This window comes from Artibeus jamaicensis, unplaced genomic scaffold (assembly GCF_021234435.1).
Source record: "Artibeus jamaicensis isolate MK-2021 breed Jamaican fruit bat unplaced genomic scaffold, CSHL_Jam_final contig_3126, whole genome shotgun sequence".
NCBI lineage: Eukaryota > Metazoa > Chordata > Mammalia > Chiroptera > Phyllostomidae > Artibeus > Artibeus jamaicensis.
In genome coordinates, this window is record NW_026521723.1 from 102,380 (window position 1) to 125,184 (window position 22,805).

The following is a 22,805-nucleotide window of genomic DNA, read 5'->3' on the forward strand; positions in this document are numbered from 1 at the left end:
AAAAAAAGTCCTTTAGACTCAGTTCCCAGCTAAAAGCATCCAGGATCCAGGTTTCCCACCCCTTCCAGTGGCCTGATGCGCGGCGGGGGAGGAGCAATACGCAAGCCCAGCCTGAAGAGCCGGGAAAGCGGGATGGGGGAAGTCCCGGAAGTCCTTGACCAAAGCGAGCTTGCCTCTGCGGGATCAGCTTGGGCTGAGGTCCCAACAATAACAAATCTCCAGGCCAGGCGGGGGCCGCCAGAGGCTGGAGCTTGGGGGAGGAACCCAGATTGGGGGAGGCGGGTGGGACGCTTCTCAAGGCCTCAGGGGATTGGAGGATAGAGATGAGCTCGAGTAGCGGGGCAGCGGAGCTAACTGGTCGACTGAGGGGAGAGAGTGTTGATTGGGTGATGAGGGGAGGAGAGGGACCGGAGCTGGTGGAGGATTGGTGGTGGCGGCCGAGGAGGCGTGGCCAGAGCGCGTTAGAGGGAGAGCGAGGGTGCCGGCCTGCCAGCTAGCCAGAGCAGCGGGAGAGCTAGGCGGGCAGAAGTCGGCTTGAGGGACGGGGTGCGAGAGTCTAGTTTTTCGTCTCCCCCGCAGCCATCCTCCGCAACTCTAGCACCGCGGTTCCTCCGCGCAGCTCTGCGGCCTGGGGTCTCGGGCCGGGAACCCAGGGAAGGGACGAAGGAGGAGGCAAAAGCGGAGTGAGGGACAGAGGGGGGTCCCGGCGCGGGGCGAGGCGCGTGCTGCCTCTAGCTCTCTCGCTTCAGCCGCCGCCTCCTTGCTCGGTACTGCGGCCCCTGAGTGCAGGGGACCCACGGGGCGCCCGCACTATGCAGGCGGACTGCCGGCCGCCGCGATGGCGAGCCGGACGGTGGTGAGATCAGGGCGCAGCCCCCACAGTCCCCAAGTCCGGGCCGTGGCCGCCGCCTCCGTCCGGGCCGCGCTCCCTGATTTTCACTCCTGCCTCCTCCCACCCCGCTCCAACTGCCCCTCCTTCCCTATGCCTCTGTATCTTCTGCTCTTACTTATCCTTCTCTTGCTGCTTAAGAACGCTGGAGCTCAGCAAGGTGAGTGGTCCCCAGGGAATGCGCCGGTGCGTGGAGCCCCATAGGCGGCGGGGGGCGCGGGGAGAGCCTGCGGGGAGCCAGGTCTGCAGGCCGTTAGCGGACTCGCTGCGAAAGGCGCGGTGCGCTTCCACGCGTGGGCAGTCCTGGCGGGGTAGTTGTGAGGTTGAGTTGCAAAGGTGAGATCAGCCTTTGGTCCTCCAGCTTGGCGCGGATTTACTTTTTGGCAAGGCCATTCATTTTCCTGAAAAGAAGGAAGTAAGACCCTGCTATCAAGGCCTCCTTTTTGGTATTTGATTCTTTTATTGGAGAAAAGAATTGGGAGGAGAAAGAGAAGTTTTGAAGATGTTACGCCTAAAGTAAAGCTAAAGGGATGGATAGACAGGAGGAAGGCAAGGTAATTAAATAGCATCTTAAATCTGTTCAAGGCAAATGGCGATAATTGTCTTTTGTGAAAGTGCTCAGGTTCAAAAGCGAACGAAATTCATTCTAGTTACTTGAGCCCTGGATTCAGAATGTGCCCTTTACAACCCCTCCCTGCCTGTTGGTCAGGATAGTGGTTTAGGTTGCCTGGGTCAAACGCTGGCTCTGACCCACTGAAACCTCCTATGTTGCCTAAATGGAACGTTCCACGTTAAAAGGATAAGCCCAACCAGAAAGGGACAAAAGTTTGTTGGGGTTTTTTTTCCCCCATCAACAATCCTTGGAAAACCTTTTCCAGTAGCAAGCAAAACTGTTTATTAAATACGCACTGTGATAGAGAGAGAATGCAGAGCTGATACCTCCTCCACCTCCCACCTTTTAGTTCAGGCAGAGACCCGCAATTTTTGAATGAGTTTGGTGTCAGTTATTGAATACATTTCCTACCTTATTGCAAGTGAGGATTGTTACTTTTTCTGGAAAGGGCTTTTTGTTTTGTTTTTTAATTGATCTCCACGTTCTCAATAAAGTATAGAATCATGGCCACAAGGTTGTCATTATGATGATGCTGAAACTTTGACAAGCCTATGGAAATATAATATCTCCTCTAAGGAAAAAACGTATTTGGTAAACCGACCTCTTTTAGTTCTAGACTAAGTTCTGTGCAATGTAGATGTTAAGCATTCTAGTTTTAGCTAGATAATCTCCATTGAATTTTTGAACATCAGCCCTTTATTAATTACAGTGGGAAATCCTTCCCTCCATTGACATTTTAGAGCTTGTGCTTATATTGGGTTGGCCAAAAGGTTGGCTTAGTTTTTCCCCTAGGATGCTTGGGGTAGTGCTTAGTTGTCTTTAACTTCATTTGAAATAATTTTGTTAAACTGTATTGTGACAGCTGTCATATCAGTGTACATTAAAAAAACTTATCAAAATCAGTGAATTTTTGTGCAGCCATTTTAATATTGAAGATAGAAGAGAATACACAACATTTTTGGGGTATTATGCTTTATTGCTTCAAGAAAGGTAAAAATGCAACTGAAATGCAAAAAAGAAGGTGCTGTGACTGATGGAATGTGTCAAAAGTGGTTTGCAAAGTTTCTTGGTACTATAGACGTTTTGACCAAATAGTTCTTTGCTGTGGGACTGTCTTACGCAGGGTGTTTAGCAGCACCCCTGTCCTCTGCCCACTAGGAGCCAATAACGGGAGACAGTCCATGTACTCAAAGTATCCAAATCAATAAAGTAATTGGTGAAAACGAAAAATGTGTCTTTTATTTTATGGAAAAAATTAAACAGACTTTCTGGCTAGCCCAATATTTTCCTCCTAGTAGCAAAAAAGAAAAACAGGCTTATATATGGCTCACAGCTATTGGGGCTTATTTTGTGGCATGCACAGCACCAGTGGTTCACATGTATTAGCTCAATCCTCACCACAGCCATTTGAGATAGGTACTGTCCCATTTCAAATAGAGGAAACTGAGACAAAAAATGGAAGGTAACTTGATGCAGAGAGGAGTATAATCACCTAAGTGGAACACTCTCTTTTGCTTATTTCCATACCTGAAAGTGTTTATATCATGTTTTTTTAAAAATCTTTAAATAGTATAGTATGTTTTCTGTCTCCCTCTGAGAAAATTGTCTTGTTTTTAGAATTAAACATGCAACATTGTGTTTTTTAAAAGATCAAGTTTTAGTTTTTACAAGAGTATTTTAACGAATATACATTTGTCTTTCACAGTGTCATCTTAATATAAACACCAATGTTGATTAAACACAAATAGAAAGGAGGCTGGTAATTCAGAATGCCTGATTTCTAGTTCTAAGTTGATTGGGTGAATATTGTTAAGTCGTTTAAATTCTTCATACCTGTTTTCTACATCTTTGATATGAGATTATATATACATACCTTTTAATATTATTTTTAATTACAGTTGACATTCAATATTATTTTGTGTTAGTTTCAGGTGTACAGCATAATTGTTAGTCATGTTCTTTACAAAGTGATCCCCACCCCATTTCAAGTACCTGCCAGGCACCACACGTAGTTATTACAATATAAGTGACTATATTCCCTATGCTGTACTTTATACCCCTGTGACTATAACTACCTATATGTATTTTTTACTTCCTTCATACCTATTTTATAAGTTAATGAAAATGAAATGATAGTACATAGGAGTTTTGCAAAGGGGAAAGCATAATATAACTGTAACTGATTGTCATTGTTAATCTTGAGCTTATTCAATTATGTGATAAAGTAAGGACCAGTTAGGTACTATCAACCTGAAAACTCAGGAATTCTGTGAGATTTAAACTCCTTGATTTTTATTTTTATTTTTATTAAAAATATTTTTGCCCTGGCTGGTATAGCTCAGTGGATTGAGCATGGGCCTGTGAACGAAAAGATCGTGGTTCGATTTCCCATCAGGGCACGTGCCTGGGTTGCAGGCCAGTTCCCAGCGGGGGATGCACAAGAAGCAACCATACATTGGTATTTCTCTCCCTCTCTCCTTCCCTTCCCTTCTAAAGATAAATAAATAAAATTTAAAAATATATATTTTGTTCTTTGTTGATTTTAGAGAGAGGGGAAGGGAGGGGTAGAGAGAGGGAAAGAAACATGTGAAAGAGAAACATTAATCGGTTGCCTTTTGTAGGCGCCCTGGCTGGATCAAGCTGTGAACCCAGGCTCATGCCCTGACTGGGAGTCAAACCAACAACCTTTTGGTTTGCAAAGACACCCAACCAACTGAGCTACACCAGCCAGGGCAAACTCCCTGATTTTTTAAAATTATATTTTCTTACCCAGAGACCCTGATGCAGTCTGTGGTGGAATTTCTTTTAAAACAGTCTTCTGAGTCTAGCAGATCTGCTTCAAGGGTACACTGGTATGTTTCCTTGCAGAACCTGAAAAGAGGTGTGATTTCAGAGTGAGAAGCAGTGCTTTAAAACACCAATAAAATTTTTAATAATGGCAATGTCTAAATGTCACAATGTTAAGTTACAAACTGGAGTTTTTACTTTACAGTAAGTGTTACAAAAAAGACTAGAAAGAAATAAAAAGATAACAGTTGTCGTTTGCTAGTACAGTTGTAATTTATGCTTTTTCAAATTGCCTGCAGTTTGCTTATAGTCAGAATAAAAAATAGGCTGTGTAAAATGTTTTGTGGTACATTTTTCTTCTCAGCCAGCTTAGATATAGGTAGATTACATCTAATATATAGTGTGGGGCATATGTGGGTTTACAGTTGTTCATGTGGAAAATAATAACAAGCATAAACTATTTCACATACTCACAGCTGTAAACGTATTTTGTCCCAGCCTATACATGTTGAGGTAGAATGGTGCTTTGGGTTTGTTTGTTTGTTTTTAATCTTCCAGACATCATTTTGAAATAGGAGATACTACTCTCATTCCAATTAATGCCATGCATACTATTCCTCAGCAGGTCTTCTGCTGACAGAGTGATCTTTCTTTTTACTTGGTTCACAGTAAAATTTGTCATTGGTCTGAAAACTTACCAGCCTTTCACAGCACAGATGTATTTTGACCAATTTCATAGGATTAATCTACTTATAAATTCATTCTATTTATTCACATCTATTGTACTGTTGTGGTGTTTTATATATGGCTAAATATCTAAATATTTAGATATTTAGATATTCATGTATTTTTGATTTGTAAATTTAATATTAAGTTTATCTTCAAAATCTTTATTGAAAGCATTTTTTTCTGTAAAACATGCATCTTTGAAAAAACATAAATTGGTGAAACTTAGGCTGATTGCATATTAGCTAGTGTAATGAATTTACTTCGCAGGAAGTTGAGGATCTCCTGTGAGTGAATTTATGTCTTTGGTTTACAGTGTGACTAGGAATTTGTGTCACTGCAGTAATTTGTGTCACCTCATTTCAGGAGCTCAGCCTACTCATTGTGTCATGGATGCCTTGCCTACCGTTTGGGTTAGAATTATTATATTTGAATGCGAAGTGAATTTTAAAGTCCATTAAGACTGACTTGTTTATGACTATTAGTGTAAAATGTTTGTGAAGATAGTGATTTTTGTTTGCTAATTTAATAGACCTATAAAATATGTCAGGTTCTTTTGTAAAAAGATTTCAGTTCCACAATGGTATTTGGAACTAATGTGTGGGGGAGAAATTATATTCTGTCAAGTCATGCTTTTATTTTCTAGTGATGTAGGAAAATATTTTTGAACAATATTTTTGAATAGTCAGAATTGGAGAGCACGTTACTCTCTCTCTCTGCAAAGAACATTTGTAGTGTTACCCTTAAGTTAATTTAGAATTTTCCATTGTCTTTCTTGGTGTGATAAAACATTAAGATTCTTTACGTAGTTTTGTTCAGAGACAAAAATCAAAGCATCTTATATCTGCTGTATTTCTGATTAATTTTGCACAATAGAAATAAAAAATATAGCATATATTTCATGTGTGGTAATGATCAGATTAAAATGCACATTTTAAAAACTTAAAAATGAAAAATTAATTGTGAAATTACATGTTCATGATTTTTACTTAGTTTTCTACTGTTATAAACAAAATGGAAACATTACTTTTCTTTGGAGATCGTTAATATGTTTGAACATCTGAGCTTCATTCTAGAAGATCAACACAAAATCTTAAAATAGTGAAATTGGTATAAATCAGAGTAGCAGGACTAGAAATAAAATGACAAATGAATTTCTAGAAAGCAGGATGGAATTTCAGTATGATGGGGAAAAGCTAGATTTACATAGAGGTAGATTTTAAATTTAGGACTACACTTAATAAAATGAACCTGGGATATGAAAACTCAGGTGGTAATATTGAGCATTCATTGAATGCATGCACATGGTTTATTTATTTCCATTTTTATTTTATTTTTAATATATTTTATTTATAATATATTTTATTGATTATGCTATTACAGTTGTCCCATTTTCCCATCTTTATTCCCCTCCGCCCTGCACTCTGCCTCCCACCTGCATCCTCCTTCTTTAGTTCATGTCCATGGGTCTGTAAATATAAATCTTTTGGCTTCTCCATTTCCCATACTGTTCTTAACCTCCTCCTGTCTATTTTCTACCAACCATTTATGCTACTTATTCTCTGTACCTTTTCCCCCCTTTCCCCCTCCCTCACTGATAACCCTCCATGTGATCTTCGTTTCTGTGATTCTGTTCCTATTCTAGTTGTTTGCTTAGTTAACTTTTGTTTTTAGGTTTGGTCACTGATAGTTGTGAGTTTGTTGTCATTTTACTGTTCATATTTTTTATTTTCTTTTCCTTAGATAAGTCCCTTTAACCTTTCATATAATAAGGGCTTGGTGATGATGAACTCCTTTAACTTGACCTTATCTGAGAAGTACTTTATCTGCCCTTCCATTCTAAATTAAAGCTTTGCTGGATAGTCATCTTGGATGGAGATCCTTGCCTTTCATGGCTTCAAATACTTCATTTCAGTCCCTTCTTGCCTGTAAGGTTTCTTTTGAGAAATCAGCTGATAGTCTTATGGGAACTCCTTTGTAGGTAACTCTCTCCTTTTCTCTTGCTGCTTTTAAGATTCTGTTTATCTTTAATCTTGGGTAATGTGATTATGATGTGCCTTGGTGTGTGCTCTTTGGGTCCAACCTCTTTTGAACTCTCTGAGCGTCCTGGGCTTTCTGGAAACCTATTTCCTTTTGCAGATTAGGGGAGTTCTCCTTCATTATGTTTTCAAATAAGTTTTCACTTTCTTGCTCCTGATCTTCTCCTTCTGACACCGCTATGATTTGGATGTTGGAGTGTTTAAAATTGTCCCGGAGCTTCTCCTTGTATTTTGAATTCTTATTTCTTCATTCTGTTCTGTATTTCTTCCTTCTGGTCCAAACTGTTGATTTGAGTCCCAATTTTCTTCCTGTCACTGTTGGTTCCACATTTTCCTTTATTTCACTTTTCATAGATTTTATTTTTTCCTCTATTTTGTGACCATACTCAACCAATTCTGTGAGCTTCTTGATTACCAGTGTTTTGAACTGTGCATCTGATAGGTTGGCTATCTCGTCATTGCTTACTTGTATTTTTTCTTAAACTTTGATCTCTTCTTTCCTTTTGGCCATTTTACTTTGGTTCAGTATGCATGTAGTAACGGGTGGAGACTTGGGTGTGTTCACCAGGATGGGGCAACCCACATTGCTGTGTTGTGGTGCTGTACATGGAGGAGAGGTCCAAGAGTGAATAATACCACTTATTGGGCTGTTGGCTGGCTTTCAGTCCCTTCCCCTGCTTCTCGCTGGTGCTGATTCCCGGACGGGTGGTTTTGTGTACATTCTAGGACTCCGTGGGTCTCTCCAGTGAACTCTCCTGTAAGGCTGGGAGTTTCTCCCACTGCCATAACCCTCATAGGTTTTTTCAGTCAGAGGTTTTCAAGCTTTATTTCCCCACACTGGAACCCTGGGTTGCACAATCAGTCTTGCTCCTCAGTTGTTCCTCCCAGTTTATCTACACTCAAAACCAGGACTGCTGGCTCCGCCAGCTGCCACTTTGCCAGCCTGGGTCCTCCAGTCACCATCTTGCCCCAAGTCCTCCCTGCCTATCTGCCCCTTCTACCGGTCTGGATGAATGTTTATTCTTTAACTCCTTGGTTGTCAGACTTCCATACAGTTCAGTTTTCTGTCAATTCTGGTTGTTTTTTTGTTTTGAAATTTGTTGTCTTTATTCTGGTTGTGTGAGGAGGCACAGTGTGTCTACCTTTGCCTCCATCTTGGCTAGAAGTCCAAATAGATCAAGGGTGTCAAACTCATTTTCACCGGCTGCCACATACCAACCTTGAGATTGCCTTCAGAGGGCCAAATGTAATTTTAGGGCTGTATAAATGTAACTACTCCTTAACAGTTAAGTGAGAGCTTAAAATTCCTCATAAGACATTTATTGTTTATGAAATAATTACTATGTTGTTCAGAACTGCTATTATGTTATTTTTTTTATTTCATTGGATTAAATTTTTCAGGATAAGATCCTTGAGAAAGTATAGTAAGTGCTCAATGACATTGATAGATTCTGTGACTTTAAGCAAGATGATGTATTAATGAAACCAGTTTTATCATAGGCTAATTAATATAGACAGTATTAAGTTCCTATGACACCTCATCAATGTTAAAATGATGTTGAATGAAAAAACATTATTCGATGACCTGCTGTATTCAGTTAAAAATACTAGTTTAGAAACTTATCATGCTAATTATCCAAATTTGTAGATTAAATCAATATAATCCATGAGGACAGAAAATACATATAAATACTCAAATAAACTAGTATTTAATTGATACCAGGGTCCATGAAGTAGATGAAATAATGGGGTGATATTAAAGGCTGCTAAAACATCACCTGTTAGGTCAGCTTATACTCTGAAGGATATCTAGTTGGAGAAAAAACTTTAATATGCTACTGGAATTGTGGGGAAGACCCCCAAGGTGCAAGCTCTCTCCACTACTTTCTAAGAGAGTGGGGCCATAGTTACCCGGGAAACTTGCTGAGTACAGTGCATGCAAGTTTGTGATCCAAATGGAATTGCTTGGGATCAAAGATAAGATGCTGGTCCTCTATCATTCTCTCATGAAGAGCTATCTATCAGCATGAAGGGGTATCAACAATTATGAGCTCCCAGAATAGTGCTAACATACGTCAGTACAGACCAAGGCTCTTTAGAGAAGAGTTGAAACATTATCATTGTTTTCAAAGAACCTATAGTTTAGTAATCTCCAAGTTGGAACAGATACAAAAATAGCCAAGGAAGACTACACAGTTGTTGTGGGTTTATAATGGAAGGAGAAATCACAACAAGTAGGAAAGTAGAAGCTTTGCTGATAAAGGAGTTTTTAATGCATGAGTTCTAAAGAATTGCTAGATTTCTAGTCCACAGTGATGGCTTACATTTGAATAAAGAACACAGCTTCAGAATTGCAAGAAGTCAGGAAACAATGGGAGTTTAAGTCCTGCCCTGTTGCAGTGAGTGCAAGCCTCTGGTCTTGGGCCACTGCTTTTTCCTTGAGCCCCATGCTCTGCACCCTTGCCCAGTCAATCATTAGGCAAGTGTTGAATATTTGTGGGCTATGGTTCTATGCGCTGGGGTACTGCCCTCCTGGAGCTAAGTTAATACTACCATAGTGTGGCCAACAGCCTCTTTATCACCTATTAGATAAAATCCAGACTCCTTTGCATGTTATATATATGGGGTTGAAAAAGTAGGTTTACAGTTGTTTGTATGGAAAATAATATAATAATAATACAAGAATAAACTTCTGCATGCTCACAACTGTAAACCTACTTTTGCCCACACCTGTATAATTTTTTGACAGTCTGGTCCCTCTCTTCCTCTCTGATTTATTAATACCATGCCAGCACCCCTCATGCTTTATAGTTCAGTTTGTTCATTAGATGCCACATATGAGTGAAATCATATGGCATTTGTCTTTCTCTGACTAGTTGGTTAATTTCACCTAGCACAAAGGTGTCAAACTCATTTTCCTGGGGGCCACATCAGCCTTGCGATTGCCTTCAAAGGGCTGAAATAATATTAAGACTATATAAATGTAACTACTTACTGGCTATTAAGGAGTTGAAATTACGTTTGGCTCTTTGAAGGCAACTGTGAGGCTGATACGACCCCCTGGTGAAAATGAGTTCGACACCCCTGATTAGCATAATGTTCCTCAGGTCCTATCAGTACCGTTGCAAAGGGTAAAACTTTCTTCTCATTTTTTTTACAGCCAAATAATATTCCACTGTGTAAATGTCCTCTATTATGTCCATTCACCTATTGAGGGACACTTGGAATGCTTCCATATCTTGGTGATTGTAAGAAACACTGCAAGGAACATAGGGGTGCTTATGTTCTTTTGAATTAGTGATTTGTGTTCCTTTGGATATATTCCCAGAAGTGAGACTGCTGGATCAAAAGGCAGATCCATTTTTAACTTTTTGAGGTACCTCCATACTGCTTTCCACATTTCCATTCTCACCAACAGTTGAAAAGAGTTCCCCTTTCCCCACATCCTCTCCTGCACTTGTTGTTTATAGATTTACTGATGGTGGCCATTCTGACAGGTGTGGGATGGTGTCTCATTGTGGTTTTAATTTGTATTTCTCTGACAATTAGTGACATTGAGCATCTTCTCATGTGTCTATTGGCCATCTGTATGTCCTCTTTGGAGAAGTGTCTATTCAGGTCCTTTACCCATTTTTTCATTGGGTTGTTTTTTCGTGTTGAATTTTATGGTTTTTATCATTTTGAATATTAACACCTTTACAAGATGTATCAGTGAATATGTTCGCCTGTTCTGTGGGTTGTCTTTTTGTTTTGTTGATGATTTCCTTTGCTGTGCAAAACCTTTTAAGTTACATGTAGATAGTCCCATTTGTTTATTTTTTCTTTTGCTTCCCTTGCCTGAGGAGATATATCAGAGAAAATATTGCTTATGAGCAATGTCCAAGATTTTGCTTCCTATCTTTTATTCTAGGATTTTTATGGTTTTGGGTCTAACATTTAAGTCTTTAATTCACTTTGAATTTGTTCTTGTGTGTGGTATAAGAAGGTGGTCTAGTTTCATTTTCCTGCATGTTATCTGTCTAATTTTCCCAACACCTTTTATTGAATAAACTATCTTTAGCCCATTGTATGTGCTTGCTTCCTCTGTCAAATATTAATTGACTCTAAAGTTGTGGGTTTATTTCTGAGCTCTCTATTCTGTTCCATTGATCTATGTGTCTGTTTTTGCGCCAGTACCATGCTGTTTTGATTACGATGGCCTTATAGTATAGATTGAAATTAGGTAGTGTGATTTCTCCAACTTTATTCTTCTTTCTCAATATCACTGTTGCTGTTTGGGGCCTTTCATGGTCTCATATGTACGTGATACATTCTTAGTCATCCTTGAAAGACCCTTCTTGGGTCTCTTCTAACCATCATCAAACATTCATTTCTAGGTAGTACTTTCCACTTACCTTCTGTTCCTTCATTCATGACACTATTTAAAATATTCGTTTCTGGCAGAGAGTTTTGTTCATTTTTTTATTTGTAATGATTACCATGATGTCTGTCATTCAAAAACTGTGTGTTAAGGGCATATTTCTGGAGTGAATCTGCTGCCCCAAGCATGTTTTTTGGTGTTAGTTGCTAGGCACCTGCATACCCTTCACACCATTGTCTTTCGTCTAATCTCCACAGTAGTGTGCAGTCCTAGAGCCTGGGCTTCTCAGTCCCATGGGAATAGAGCCATTTCTTTAGTCTACTTGCTCAGAATCTAACATCTACCCAGTGTTTCTCAGCCACTGTCTTTGTAGAGGCTACACCTCTTTGCTGCACCCCCTTAGTAAAGAGTTCTCCTTTATCTGGAGCTCTGAACATAGCCATGGCTACTTAGAAAACACTACTGGGCCCACTTGTCAGATCGTTCTTAAGAGTAGTGACAGCCTAAATTAATGTCAGCACATTGGGTGCATTCCTTTTCTCAAGTTCTCATTTGAAGAGTCGCCTCCACCATTATGAGAGTCCTCCAGTTTTGATTCCAGTTGTTGCCTGCCTTCATTTCAGTCACCAGCTGAAATGCCTGGGGAGCACTCAGGTAGCTTTAATAATATGGTACCAGGAAGATAATGAGAAACAACGGCTGCAAAGTTTAGTGGGAACATTATTTTGGAGGGCTTTCCATTACGGGGCAGACTGAGGAATTTGTACCTGGGATATTAGGCATGGCCTCAGCCTTAGGTTCCTCCATCTTTATCAGGCCCATTTGTCCATCTGCTGGTTCAGTTGTCTCTTAGCAAGCCCTGGCACCCTGGTCTGTCCTCCCAGTGATGCCTTGCCCCTGTCCTTGACAGATTCCACGCAGGCTCATGTGCCAGTCCTCAGTGTCTGCTTCTTCAGGTTCTGGATATTTCAAGATTGCTGAAGCAAGTCATGTGTCCATTGTGATTAGATCTGTCACAAATGAGGACTACTAATCAAATCCCAAATGGGGATTACCTCTCAACAGCAGCATTATGACTGGCCCACTTTGTACAGCCGAACTCCTGCCCTTGTCTTCATTCATGCACAGTATAAATTTGCCTCCTGCCTCGCCCTTCCTTCTTCCTGAAACTGTCTCTTCCACCTGTCCAGAGCATAGCTCCATCAGGGAATGTAAGTTGTGCTTTAGTATAATTTAAACTTACGTGTTGCTTCTTAGTCTATTCCTGGAAATACGCTCACAACACCACTGGTGTTTAATATATCTTTTTTTGACCAGTTTGCTTTTCAGGTACCTTTTATCTCAGCTTTTTTTAGTGACATACTTTTTAAAAAGTAGGCTACACTTGTGCTGTACATTTCTTAGTGTCTGACACACAGCAGGTATTTGTTACTGATGATTGCCTTTTTAACCCTTCTAGTCTAGCTTCTGCTGTACTGAAACTGTCATTTTGTTTTGTTTTGTTTTGTTTTGGTTTTGTTTTTGTTTCACTTTCCAAAACCTGAGAGCTTTGTCTTCACTATTTTTTACCCTGGTGGACTTTGTGAAAGTATGGAGACTTTGGACTCAGACATGCCTGGATTTAAATACTAGCCATGGCGACTTTGGGATTCATTTACCATTTTTGGTGTTATTAAATATATAAGACACCTCTCTTTCTAGAATGTATGAGGACTGGGACCAAATCTGTTTGGGTAGCTGGTAAATTTTGTTCAATGAGTGAATCAGTATGAATGAAAATTTTGTTTCTCTTTTTCTTGCTCTGCAATTAAAATATCCATCTTCAAATGTTTGCTTTCTACTGAGATCCAGTGCTTTTCCATCATTCTGCCCCTTGTTGCCATCCCAGTTATTATTTAGGGAAGTTGTACCTCTAGCTCACAGACAGGGGCCAGACTGCAGTAGAGAAATGGGACAGCAAGACGTTGTTGTTCGTGTTGGATATTTTTACCTGGCTTCTAAGCCACCTAGATCTTAATGTTGATTTTGACCCTTCCTTTTGACCTCTGCTTTCTCCAGCTTCTGTTGATGTTTTGACTGTATTTGATCTTCATCCTCTCAGATCATTTTTAGGTTAATGGTTTATCTCTTTCTGTTGTATCCTTGTTTCTAGTTATTCTTTAGGTTCTAGAAGCAAATTTTACATGTTTAAGACATATTCTGAGAGGTGGGGGGAAAGGCAGACAACTGTGCTTGAACAATAAAAAAGTGAACAAAAAAATAAACGAACAAAATCATTTTTAAAAAAGACACATTCTTTTGCATGGGAGGAGGGGAAAGTATTTTAGTTAGGACTCCAGAGGTTGTAGGAAACATGAGTCTAAATCTGCTTATGGTAAAAGGAAAAGTATTTGGAAGATTCTAAGATTACTTGTGGAGTCTTGGGAAGAATGGGACCAACCTAAGCCAAAAGGAAGCAGGAATGCAGGTGGACCTCAGGCACTAAGGACTCAGCTTAATTTTTCTCTCTTGATTCAGTGGACTCATGGAATCATGGCTTTTGGCAATCCTCGAGGCTGGTAACCTCAGCACTGGGGAGATTCTGAGATTATCCCTAATGGACAAGGTCCAGAAGTTGGAGGGAAGGGGGAATTGGCCTCACATTGGCACAGTGTAAGTCAGACCCACACTTGAGCCTGTCGGACAGCCAAGGGGCTTGACATACAGAAAAACTTGAAAATTCGGGGCAGTTCCCGGAAGGATACGGCGGGTACTAGATAGACAGAGGCATGCATCATCTTCAAGGAGGAAGAGGCTCACATGTATAGAGTCCACTGTATTTTACGTAAGTTATTAACAAACCTCACACGTACCTTGGGAGATGGGTGGTGAGGATATGGAGGCTTTTAATGGTTAAGTGCTCAGGATCTCAAAAGTTGGCATGGCTAGAGTTTAAACCCAAGTCTGTCTGACTCCAATGCCTATGTATTGTGTACTTTCTACTAAATCACTTGCCTATCAAGTGCCTACCACTGGCCAATTTGTGTTATTTATTTATTTGTTTGTTTATATTTCATTGTTCAAGTACAGTTTTCTGTCTTCTACTCCCGTCCCAGCCTACCCACCCTACCATCCCTCTCCCTCCCATTTCCACCCCCCTAGTTTTTGTCCATGTGTCTTTTATACTTGTTCCTGTAATTTTTTTGAAACTCAACAGCCTGTGTTAAGAGCCTATAGTATGCCCTATTTCTATGTGTATGCCTGTCTTACAATTTTACAGCTTGGTATAGTACACTGACAAATGTGTATGTATAATTAAGCACATTAAGTACAGTAAAGCTATTTTGATCATAGAAATGAGGAGAAAGACCAGGACTTTCAGCGTATTTCACAAAGGACAGAAACACTGAATTTTCTAGGTGGATGAGAGGAGGAAGCAGAGTGGAACAGCGTGTACAGCGGCCCAGAGGAGAGAACGCGGAGCACGCAGGGAGGCGGCTCTAGTTCGACAGCTGGAGCAGAAAGGCTGTGGGAAAAGTCAGAACATGAGACTGAAGGGGGATTCGAGGAAAGGTTATAATAGATTTTATATCCTCGCTGAAGAGTATGACTGTCGTTGTATCATCAGTGGGAAATGGGAAGGAGATTTAAATACGGGACAGGACCCAGTGGGCGTTTCAGAAGCACCGACGAGAGTGAGGACAGTGGATCAGGGGAAGGAAAGACGTGGGAACGAGGGTCCTCACTTGTTCAGAGGGACTAAATGTGGAGATATTGAGGAGATAGACAGTATAAAGCATAATGACCAGTTAAATATGAGAGAGCAAAGGTCAAAATGCTTTTCTAAAAAAATCTCTGGAATCCTGTTCTCCCTGCTTCGCCAACGAAGATTTCTGTCTGGTAGGCTACAAATAGTTAACTACAATTTATCCTACACCCACATACACACATCCATAAAGTTCCCATTATTTCCCCATAGTATTCATCATCCATGGAATAACTTGCTACATCTATTTTACTGTGTTGTAAACTACAAGGGCAGGGGCCTTGTTTGTCATTTTTGTTGGTTTTTTTTTTGTAGTACCTAGTACAGTGCCTGGTATATGGAAGATGTTCCTTGAATACTTGGGCCACATTGAGTTTGAATGAAGGGGAACTTCTTAGCAGAGGTGCTTAATATATAAGTATATAAGTAGATGACAGGTTTGAGGATTAGGAGAATGGTTGACGGCTTTGAAGCTTTCTCCATTTTACTGAAATCATAGGAGTAGATGAAATGGCTCAGGTAGAATAGAGGAGGAAAACGGTGCTGAAGACCAGCAGCTTTAGCAGTAAGAAACCAAGTCAGTTAAGATGTCAGAGAAGTTGCATTTAGAGCATTGAAGAGCTAAGACAGGGAAGGAGAGTTTTAAGAATGAGGGAGGGAAGATATGAAGGAAGATAGAAAAATGGGAGGGCAGGAAGAAGGCCTAGCAATACCAGTTGCTATAGAAACCTTCCAAATGATAAGGATAGAAAAGTATCCATTGTATTTGGCAGCTCAGAAATTGACTGCTTTAGTGAATAGAGTAAATGTCGAAAACCACTGAACAGAAACACTACTGAGGAGCTTTGGGTATCCATCTGAGATTAGAACCCATTACTCTAATGACATGTATCGCCGGATTTTGTGATTTTTTTCAGTAGTGCTTAGCTTCTTGGCAAAGAGAGATAATTTGGGGTGAGAGGGAGGACATTGCCAGGATACTTAAGAAGCACACAGTAGCTAGGAAGTGAATGTACTAGAAGAGTGTAGTTAATCCTGTGTACATGAGGTCCAGCCTGGGTAAAGAAAGAAATGGGGCCAAGACACAATTAATACATGGGGAGAAGAAAGAGATGTCAGGTTCACAGAAAGTATGCGGTATCCAGCGTGTAAGGGAGCTGAAAGGCCAGAAGACTGACCAGTAGAGTAAGACGTTACAGGTCTGGATTTTTTGGAGTGGGAGCAGTCAATAATGGTAAAAACAAAGTCCAGGCTGTGGTCCTGAAAGTAACTGAAGTGAAGTAGAGGTCATAGGGTAGAATATTAGTGAGAATTATTGTCTAATGGATTTATACTTTTCACAAGACACACTTGAGGCTTTAAAGCCACAATAAATTTTCTAATGGGCCACTGTTCTTTTATCTCAGGTTGTGGTCAAGTGCACTGGATTGACGTATGACGGGTAAAGTGTTTCTGGCCTTTTATGATGGTAATCATACCCTCAAACATTTATTGAGCACTTTCTCATGGATTAGGCTCTCCATACTAGGTCTTCTCATTTGATTCTTACCCTACTTACCTATGTGGTTTGACTTGTTAGTGTCCCCATTTTATAAAACTGGGGTTTAGCAACAATAAATTACCTTCTCAAGGTCATAGTGCCTGGTAGCCAGGACATTTAAATTCATTGTATGAAACCAAAATCCATTTGCTTCACATTATGTTCTAAGCAGAATATGTGCTTGGCAGGGGTTGAAGAGGCTTTATACATCTCACATTCCTTTACATTACTCACTTTTGTAAATTATCGCATATGCAGGGATGAAGTTGGGCTTAAAAAGAATGAAGCTGGGAGCTACTATTTTTTCCTAAAAAAATATCCACAGTGACCCTCTCAAGGCCCCCAATTGCATATCCATCCTATGCAGTATTGGACAGCCTGTACAATATGGATAAATTCCTAGAAACATACAATCTTCCTAAACCAAATCAAGAAGAATTAGAGAATCTGAAAAGACAGATTATACCTAACAAATTTGAAGCAGTTATAAAATAAAAAATAAAAAAATGCCAACAAATAAAAGCCCTGGACTGGATTGTTTCACAGGCGAATTTTACCAAATGTTCCAAGAAGAACTAACTAACACCTTTCCTTCTCAAAAACTATTTCATAAAATTCAAGAGGAGGGAATTTTATGAGGCCAGCATTATCCTCACTCCAAAACCAGATAAAGACACTACAAAGAAAGAAAATTACAAGCCATTAACCCTGATAAACACAGATGCTAAAATCCTCAACAAACCATTAGCAAACTGAATACAGCAGTGCAGCAAAAAGATCATAGACCATAATCAAGTGGGATTTATTCCAGGAATGCATGGTTGGTACAACATTCACATATCAATATATATGATATGCCACCTAAACAAAACAAAGGATAAAAACCTTATGATTATGTCAGTAGATGCAGGAAAAGCTTTTGATAAATCTATCATATAATAAAAACTCTCAGCAAAGTGGGATAGGAGGGAACTTATCTGTATGTAAAAAAGGCCATAGATGACAAATCCACTACCAGCATCATACTCAACTGGCAAAAACTACAAATGTTCCCCTTAAGGTGGGAAAAAAAAACAGGGATATCTGCTTTCACCTCTCTTATTCAACATAGTACTGGAAATCCTAGCCACAGCAATCAGACAAGAAGAAATAATAAAAGGCATCCAAATTAGAAAGAAAGAAGTAAAACTGTCATTATTTGCAGATGACATGTTATTGTACATAGAGAACCATAAAGATTCTACCAAGAAACTGCTAGAACTGATAATGAATTCAGCAAAGTACATAGGATACAAAATTAATGTCTAGAAACCAGTTGCATTTTTATATGCCAATAACAAACTAGCAGAAAGGTAAATTAAGAAAACAATCCCATTTACAATTGCTACAAAAAGAATAAAACGCTTAGGAATAAACCTAACCAAGGATGTAAAAGACCTGTACTTGGAAAATTATAAGACACTGAAGAAAGAAGTAGAAGAAAATACAAATAAATTGAAATACATGCCATATTCATAGATTGGAAGGATTAACATCATTAAAATGCCTATACTACCCAAAGCAATCTACAGATTCAACACAACTCCTGTCAAGATTCCAATGATGTATTTCATAGAAGTAGAACAAATATTTCAAAAATTTAAATTCTCTACAGAAGAGAGAGCCCAGAAATAAATCCCCCACACCTTTAGAGTCAACATTTGACAGAGGAAGCAAGCACATAAAATGAATTAAAGATAGTCTAGTCAATAAATGGTGTTGGGAAAATTAGGTATGTGCAGAAAAGTCAAAGTAGAACATCTTGTTACACCACACACAAAAATGAATTCAAAATGAAGCAAAGACGTAAATGTTAGACTTGAAGGCATAAAAATCCTAGGAGAAAACAAAGGAAGCAAAATCTTGGATGTTGCTCCTAGCAATATTTTATTGGTTATAGCTTCCCAGGTGAGGGAAACAAAAGAGAACTAAAAGGATTTTGCACAGCAAGAGAAATCATCAACAAAACAAAAAGACAACCCACAGAACAGGCGAACATATTCACTGATACGTCTTGTAAAGGCGTTAAAATATTCAAAATGATAAAAACCATAAAATTCAACACGAAAAAACAACCCAATGAAAAAATGGGCAGAGCACCTGAATAGACACCTCTCCAAAGAGGACATACAGATGGCCAATAGATACATGAGAAGATGCTCAATGTCACTAATTGTCAGAGAAATACAAATTAAAACCACAATGAGATACCATCCCACACATGTCAGAATGGCTATCATCAGTAAATCTACAAACAACAAGTGCTGGTGAGGATGTGGAGAAAGGGGAACTTTTCAACTGTTGGTGAGAATGGAAATGGGTGCAGCCACTGTGGAAAGCAGTATGGAGGTACCTCAAAAAGTTAAAAATGGATCTGCCTTTTGACCCAGCAGTCTCACTTCTGGGAATATATCCAAAGGAACACAAAGCACTAATTCAAAAGAACATAAGCACCCCTATGTTCCTTGCAGTGTTGTTTACAATCACCAAGATATGGAAGCACCCCAAGTGTCCCTCCATAGGTGAAAGGACATAACAGGGGACATTTACACAGTGGGTGATTATTCGGCTGTAAAAAAAAATGAGAAGAAAGAAAGTTTATCCTTTGCAACGGTACTGATAGGACCTGGTGAACATTATGCTAAGTGGAATTAACCAACTAGTCAGAGAAAAACAAATGCCATAGGATTTCACTCATATGTGGAATCTATTGAACAAACTGAGGTAACAAGGAAAGTGTGGACAGACTTTTAGATGGAGAGCAGGATGACAGCTATTGGGGGTATTTGAGGCGGTGGAGGGATCGAGAAAAGAAAAACAACTCGTAGACATAAACAACGGTGTGGGGATTGGTGGGGTTGGGGATATAAGGGGGATAAATGGTAATGGAAAAATACAATGAAGATGAAATTTTTAAAAAGTGAAAATATTGAATGAAAGTGCATTGAATTGTCTTTTTAAGACTTGTAGTGTTAATAATACTTCTGGTCTAAAAATTTGTAGTGCTAAATAGTACATTAAAAATATTTATTGTATATCGCTAGCCATCAGAGAGATGCAAATTAAAACCACAATGAGATACCACTTTGCACTGGTCAGGATGGCTATCATAAATAAAGCAACAAACAACAAATGTTGGAGAGGTTGTGGGGAAAAGGGGTCCTTAGTTCACTGTTGGTGGGATTGCAGACTGGTACAACCATTATGGAAAACAGTATGGAATTTTCTCAGAAAAATAAAAATCGACCTGCCTTTTGACCCAGCAATTCCACTGCTAGGATTATATCCTAAGAATCCTAAAACATCAATGTCAAAGAACCTATGCACCACAATGTTCATAGCACAATTTACAATAGCCAAGAGCTGGAAGCAACCTAGGTGCCCATCAGTAAATGAATGGATCAAAAAATTGTGGCACATATACACAATGGAATTCTATGCAGCAGAGAGAAAGCAGGAGCTACTACCCTTTGCAACAACATGGATGGAACTGGAAAGCATTATGCTGAGTGAAATAGGCCAGGTGTTGAAAGACAAATACAATATGATCTCACCTTTAACAGGAAGCTAAACAACAAAATAAACAAGCAAGCAGAATAAAAACAAAGACACTGACATAGAGAACAAGGGGACAGTGACCAGAGGGGAGAGGGAAGGGAATTTAAGGGGGAAAAAGGGGAGGGATTTGGAGAAGCAAATATGAAGGACACAGGGATGAGAACTGGGGGGGTGGAAATGGGAGGGAGGTGGGGAGCACGGGGTGGGGGAGGCTGGGATGGGAGAAACAGGCAAAAAACTGTACTTGAAAAATAATAACTAAATAAAATTATTGAGAAAAAAATTTTATTGTAGCCCTGGCCAATGTGGCTCTGTTGATTGGGCATTGTCTGGCAAACCAAAAAAAGGTCACAGGTCTCATTCCTGGTCAGGACACATGCCTGGGTTGCAGACTTGTTCCCAGTTGGGGCTTATGGAAGAGCATCTGATCGATATTTCTCACATTGATGTTTCTTTCCCCCTGTAAACTTAGTGAGCATGTCCTTGGGTGCAGATAAAAAAAATCTTCATTGTAGCCAAATAAAATACAGGACATAATAGTTAAGACTCAGAAGTTATTCTTTTAAGTACTTTTCTGCACTCTTAATTATCTGTTTTCCAGTTGAGTATAAGATCTCACAGGTGTATTATAAGATATGACAGGAAGTGACACTTATTTAGAGGAAGTTGTCAGATGTACCAGTTCACAGTGATAAAGTAATTCTTGAAATCTCACAGAAAAAGTACAAATCTTTCATAGCTTTAATGACTGGTGAAAGTTACATTGCTCTACAGTTTTGACATATTTGTGCAACTTTCTGCATTTGTGTTTCCTGTTAAATAAAGTTTTTTAAGAAGGTGCACCATGTTCATAGTACTATAATTCAACAAGTAGGAATTTTGTTATTTATTAGTTGTAATGTGATTAATATCTGGGGTGACTGGAGGGTCATATGAAATCAGCAGCACAAGCACATATTTATTTTAAAAAACCCAGTTGATTTAAAGTTTAGAGCATCCTAAAATAAACCATGCATCCTCTGTTGTATTAAATTCATTGTCATTCAGATGTTTAATATTCCTTTTATTTTCTCTGGGGATAAGGAGTAAAAAAAATTACTCAGTTATTTTCCTGGAACAATATCAAAATTTGTGTCTGGCTTAACACATCTGACCTTACACTCCTCAGAGGAAGTGAACACATGTTCTGTGAGCAATCCCCTAGATAAACCTGCAGCCAAGCAAAGGAACAGTAAGATCAAATTCCAGTGTTTTTTCTCCACTGAAATAAAATGTAGAAATTACATTAAAAGGCCTCTACTCTTCATGGTCAGTTAGAGTCTGGTGGAGACCATCTAGGGAGAAGTTGACAGTGGAGGTGGTGGTGACCGAGTTGGAGAAAGAGTTGGTGATGTTGGAATTGTTGATGAGGATGTCTGGGTTGCGCCTGTGATATCCATTTTGAAAGTTGTGTTTCCAGCAGTAGTTACGCTCTTTCTGTCAATCCACCATTTGAAGGTGAGTAATAGTAGGTAACAGACTGGCCTTGGATCATTATTCTTCTTTCCAGTGTACAAAGCTAAGTACAAGATTTAGGGACTGTGACTCATGACCCTATTAGCAACATTTTCCCCTTAATGTTAAGAGCTCCTGAGTGAGAAAAAAAATCACTTGAGGGCTGTAGACAAATAAAAAGGAATTTTTTTGTTTAACTTAAAGAAAAAATAAAACATTCCATCTACTTGTTTTAAAAATTGTGAATTGGAAACAAAACTCTTTAGTGTAACTGCTGACCTTTGAAGGGAAACCATTCCCTGGGTTGTACCCGTAACAAATAGAATAGCATTACCCTTGGGCCAGATGAAACCCAGCCAAGAACTAACCAGGATCTTCTGTCTGAGATAGCCTAGCCTGTGCTCTCTCGCTACTTCTTGACCTTGACATTGTTGACATTATCATGCATCAGCCTATGGGGTGGGTGGGGGGGCCTGTCCTGTGCATTGTGAGATGTTTTAGCAGCATCCCTGGCCTCTATGCCCTGGATGCCAGTAGCACCCCACCTCCTCTAGTTGTGACAACCAAAAATGTCTTCTTCAGACGTTGCCAGCTGGGAGGGAAAATCAGGCCTGTGGGGCCCTCCCCCTACTCCATTGTACATTAGTGAGTGTGTGAAACAGTTATTCTTACATTATTATTTATCAATTATTGTATTATTCCATATGAACAACCATAGGCCTAGCTTTGCCCCACCCTGTGTATTAGGTGATTTGTTGATAAAGAATATTTTCTAGATTTTTGCTTTACTTTGAAATATTTTGTCATATTCCAAGTATTTTGGTGTAGAATAGGCTTTACTGTTAAAACTATAAAAATGAATGGGGAGCACATTTTCTAATTTGGGAGTAAAAGTGAGGACTCTCTTTCTTTGATTTGAGAATTGAACATCATGACCTTTGGGTGCCTAATACAGTGTTTTTCAGACTATTAGGTCAGGGCTCTTTAGTATGTCAGGAATAGAGAGCCAAGACCT

The 22,805-nt window shown here is 39.5% G+C and overlaps 1 protein-coding gene across 4 annotated transcripts in view; it reads left to right on the plus strand.

The window, feature by feature from the left end:
- The first annotated feature begins 486 nt into the window (after positions 1-486).
- The window catches only part of DCBLD2 (discoidin, CUB and LCCL domain containing 2), an 87,594-nt gene continuing 65,275 nt past the window's right edge, over positions 487-22,805 (plus strand). For 3 of the 4 annotated variants that reach the window (XM_053663072.1, XM_037154971.2, XM_053663073.1), the window contains exon 1: positions 487-1,049. In XM_053663072.1, coding sequence (XP_053519047.1) covers positions 839-1,049 — 211 coding nt within the window. In that variant the 5' untranslated portion in view covers positions 487-838. Of the gene's footprint in view, positions 1,050-1,084; positions 1,444-22,805 lie in introns of those variants that run through there. The other variant, XM_053663074.1, reaches the window with a different exon arrangement.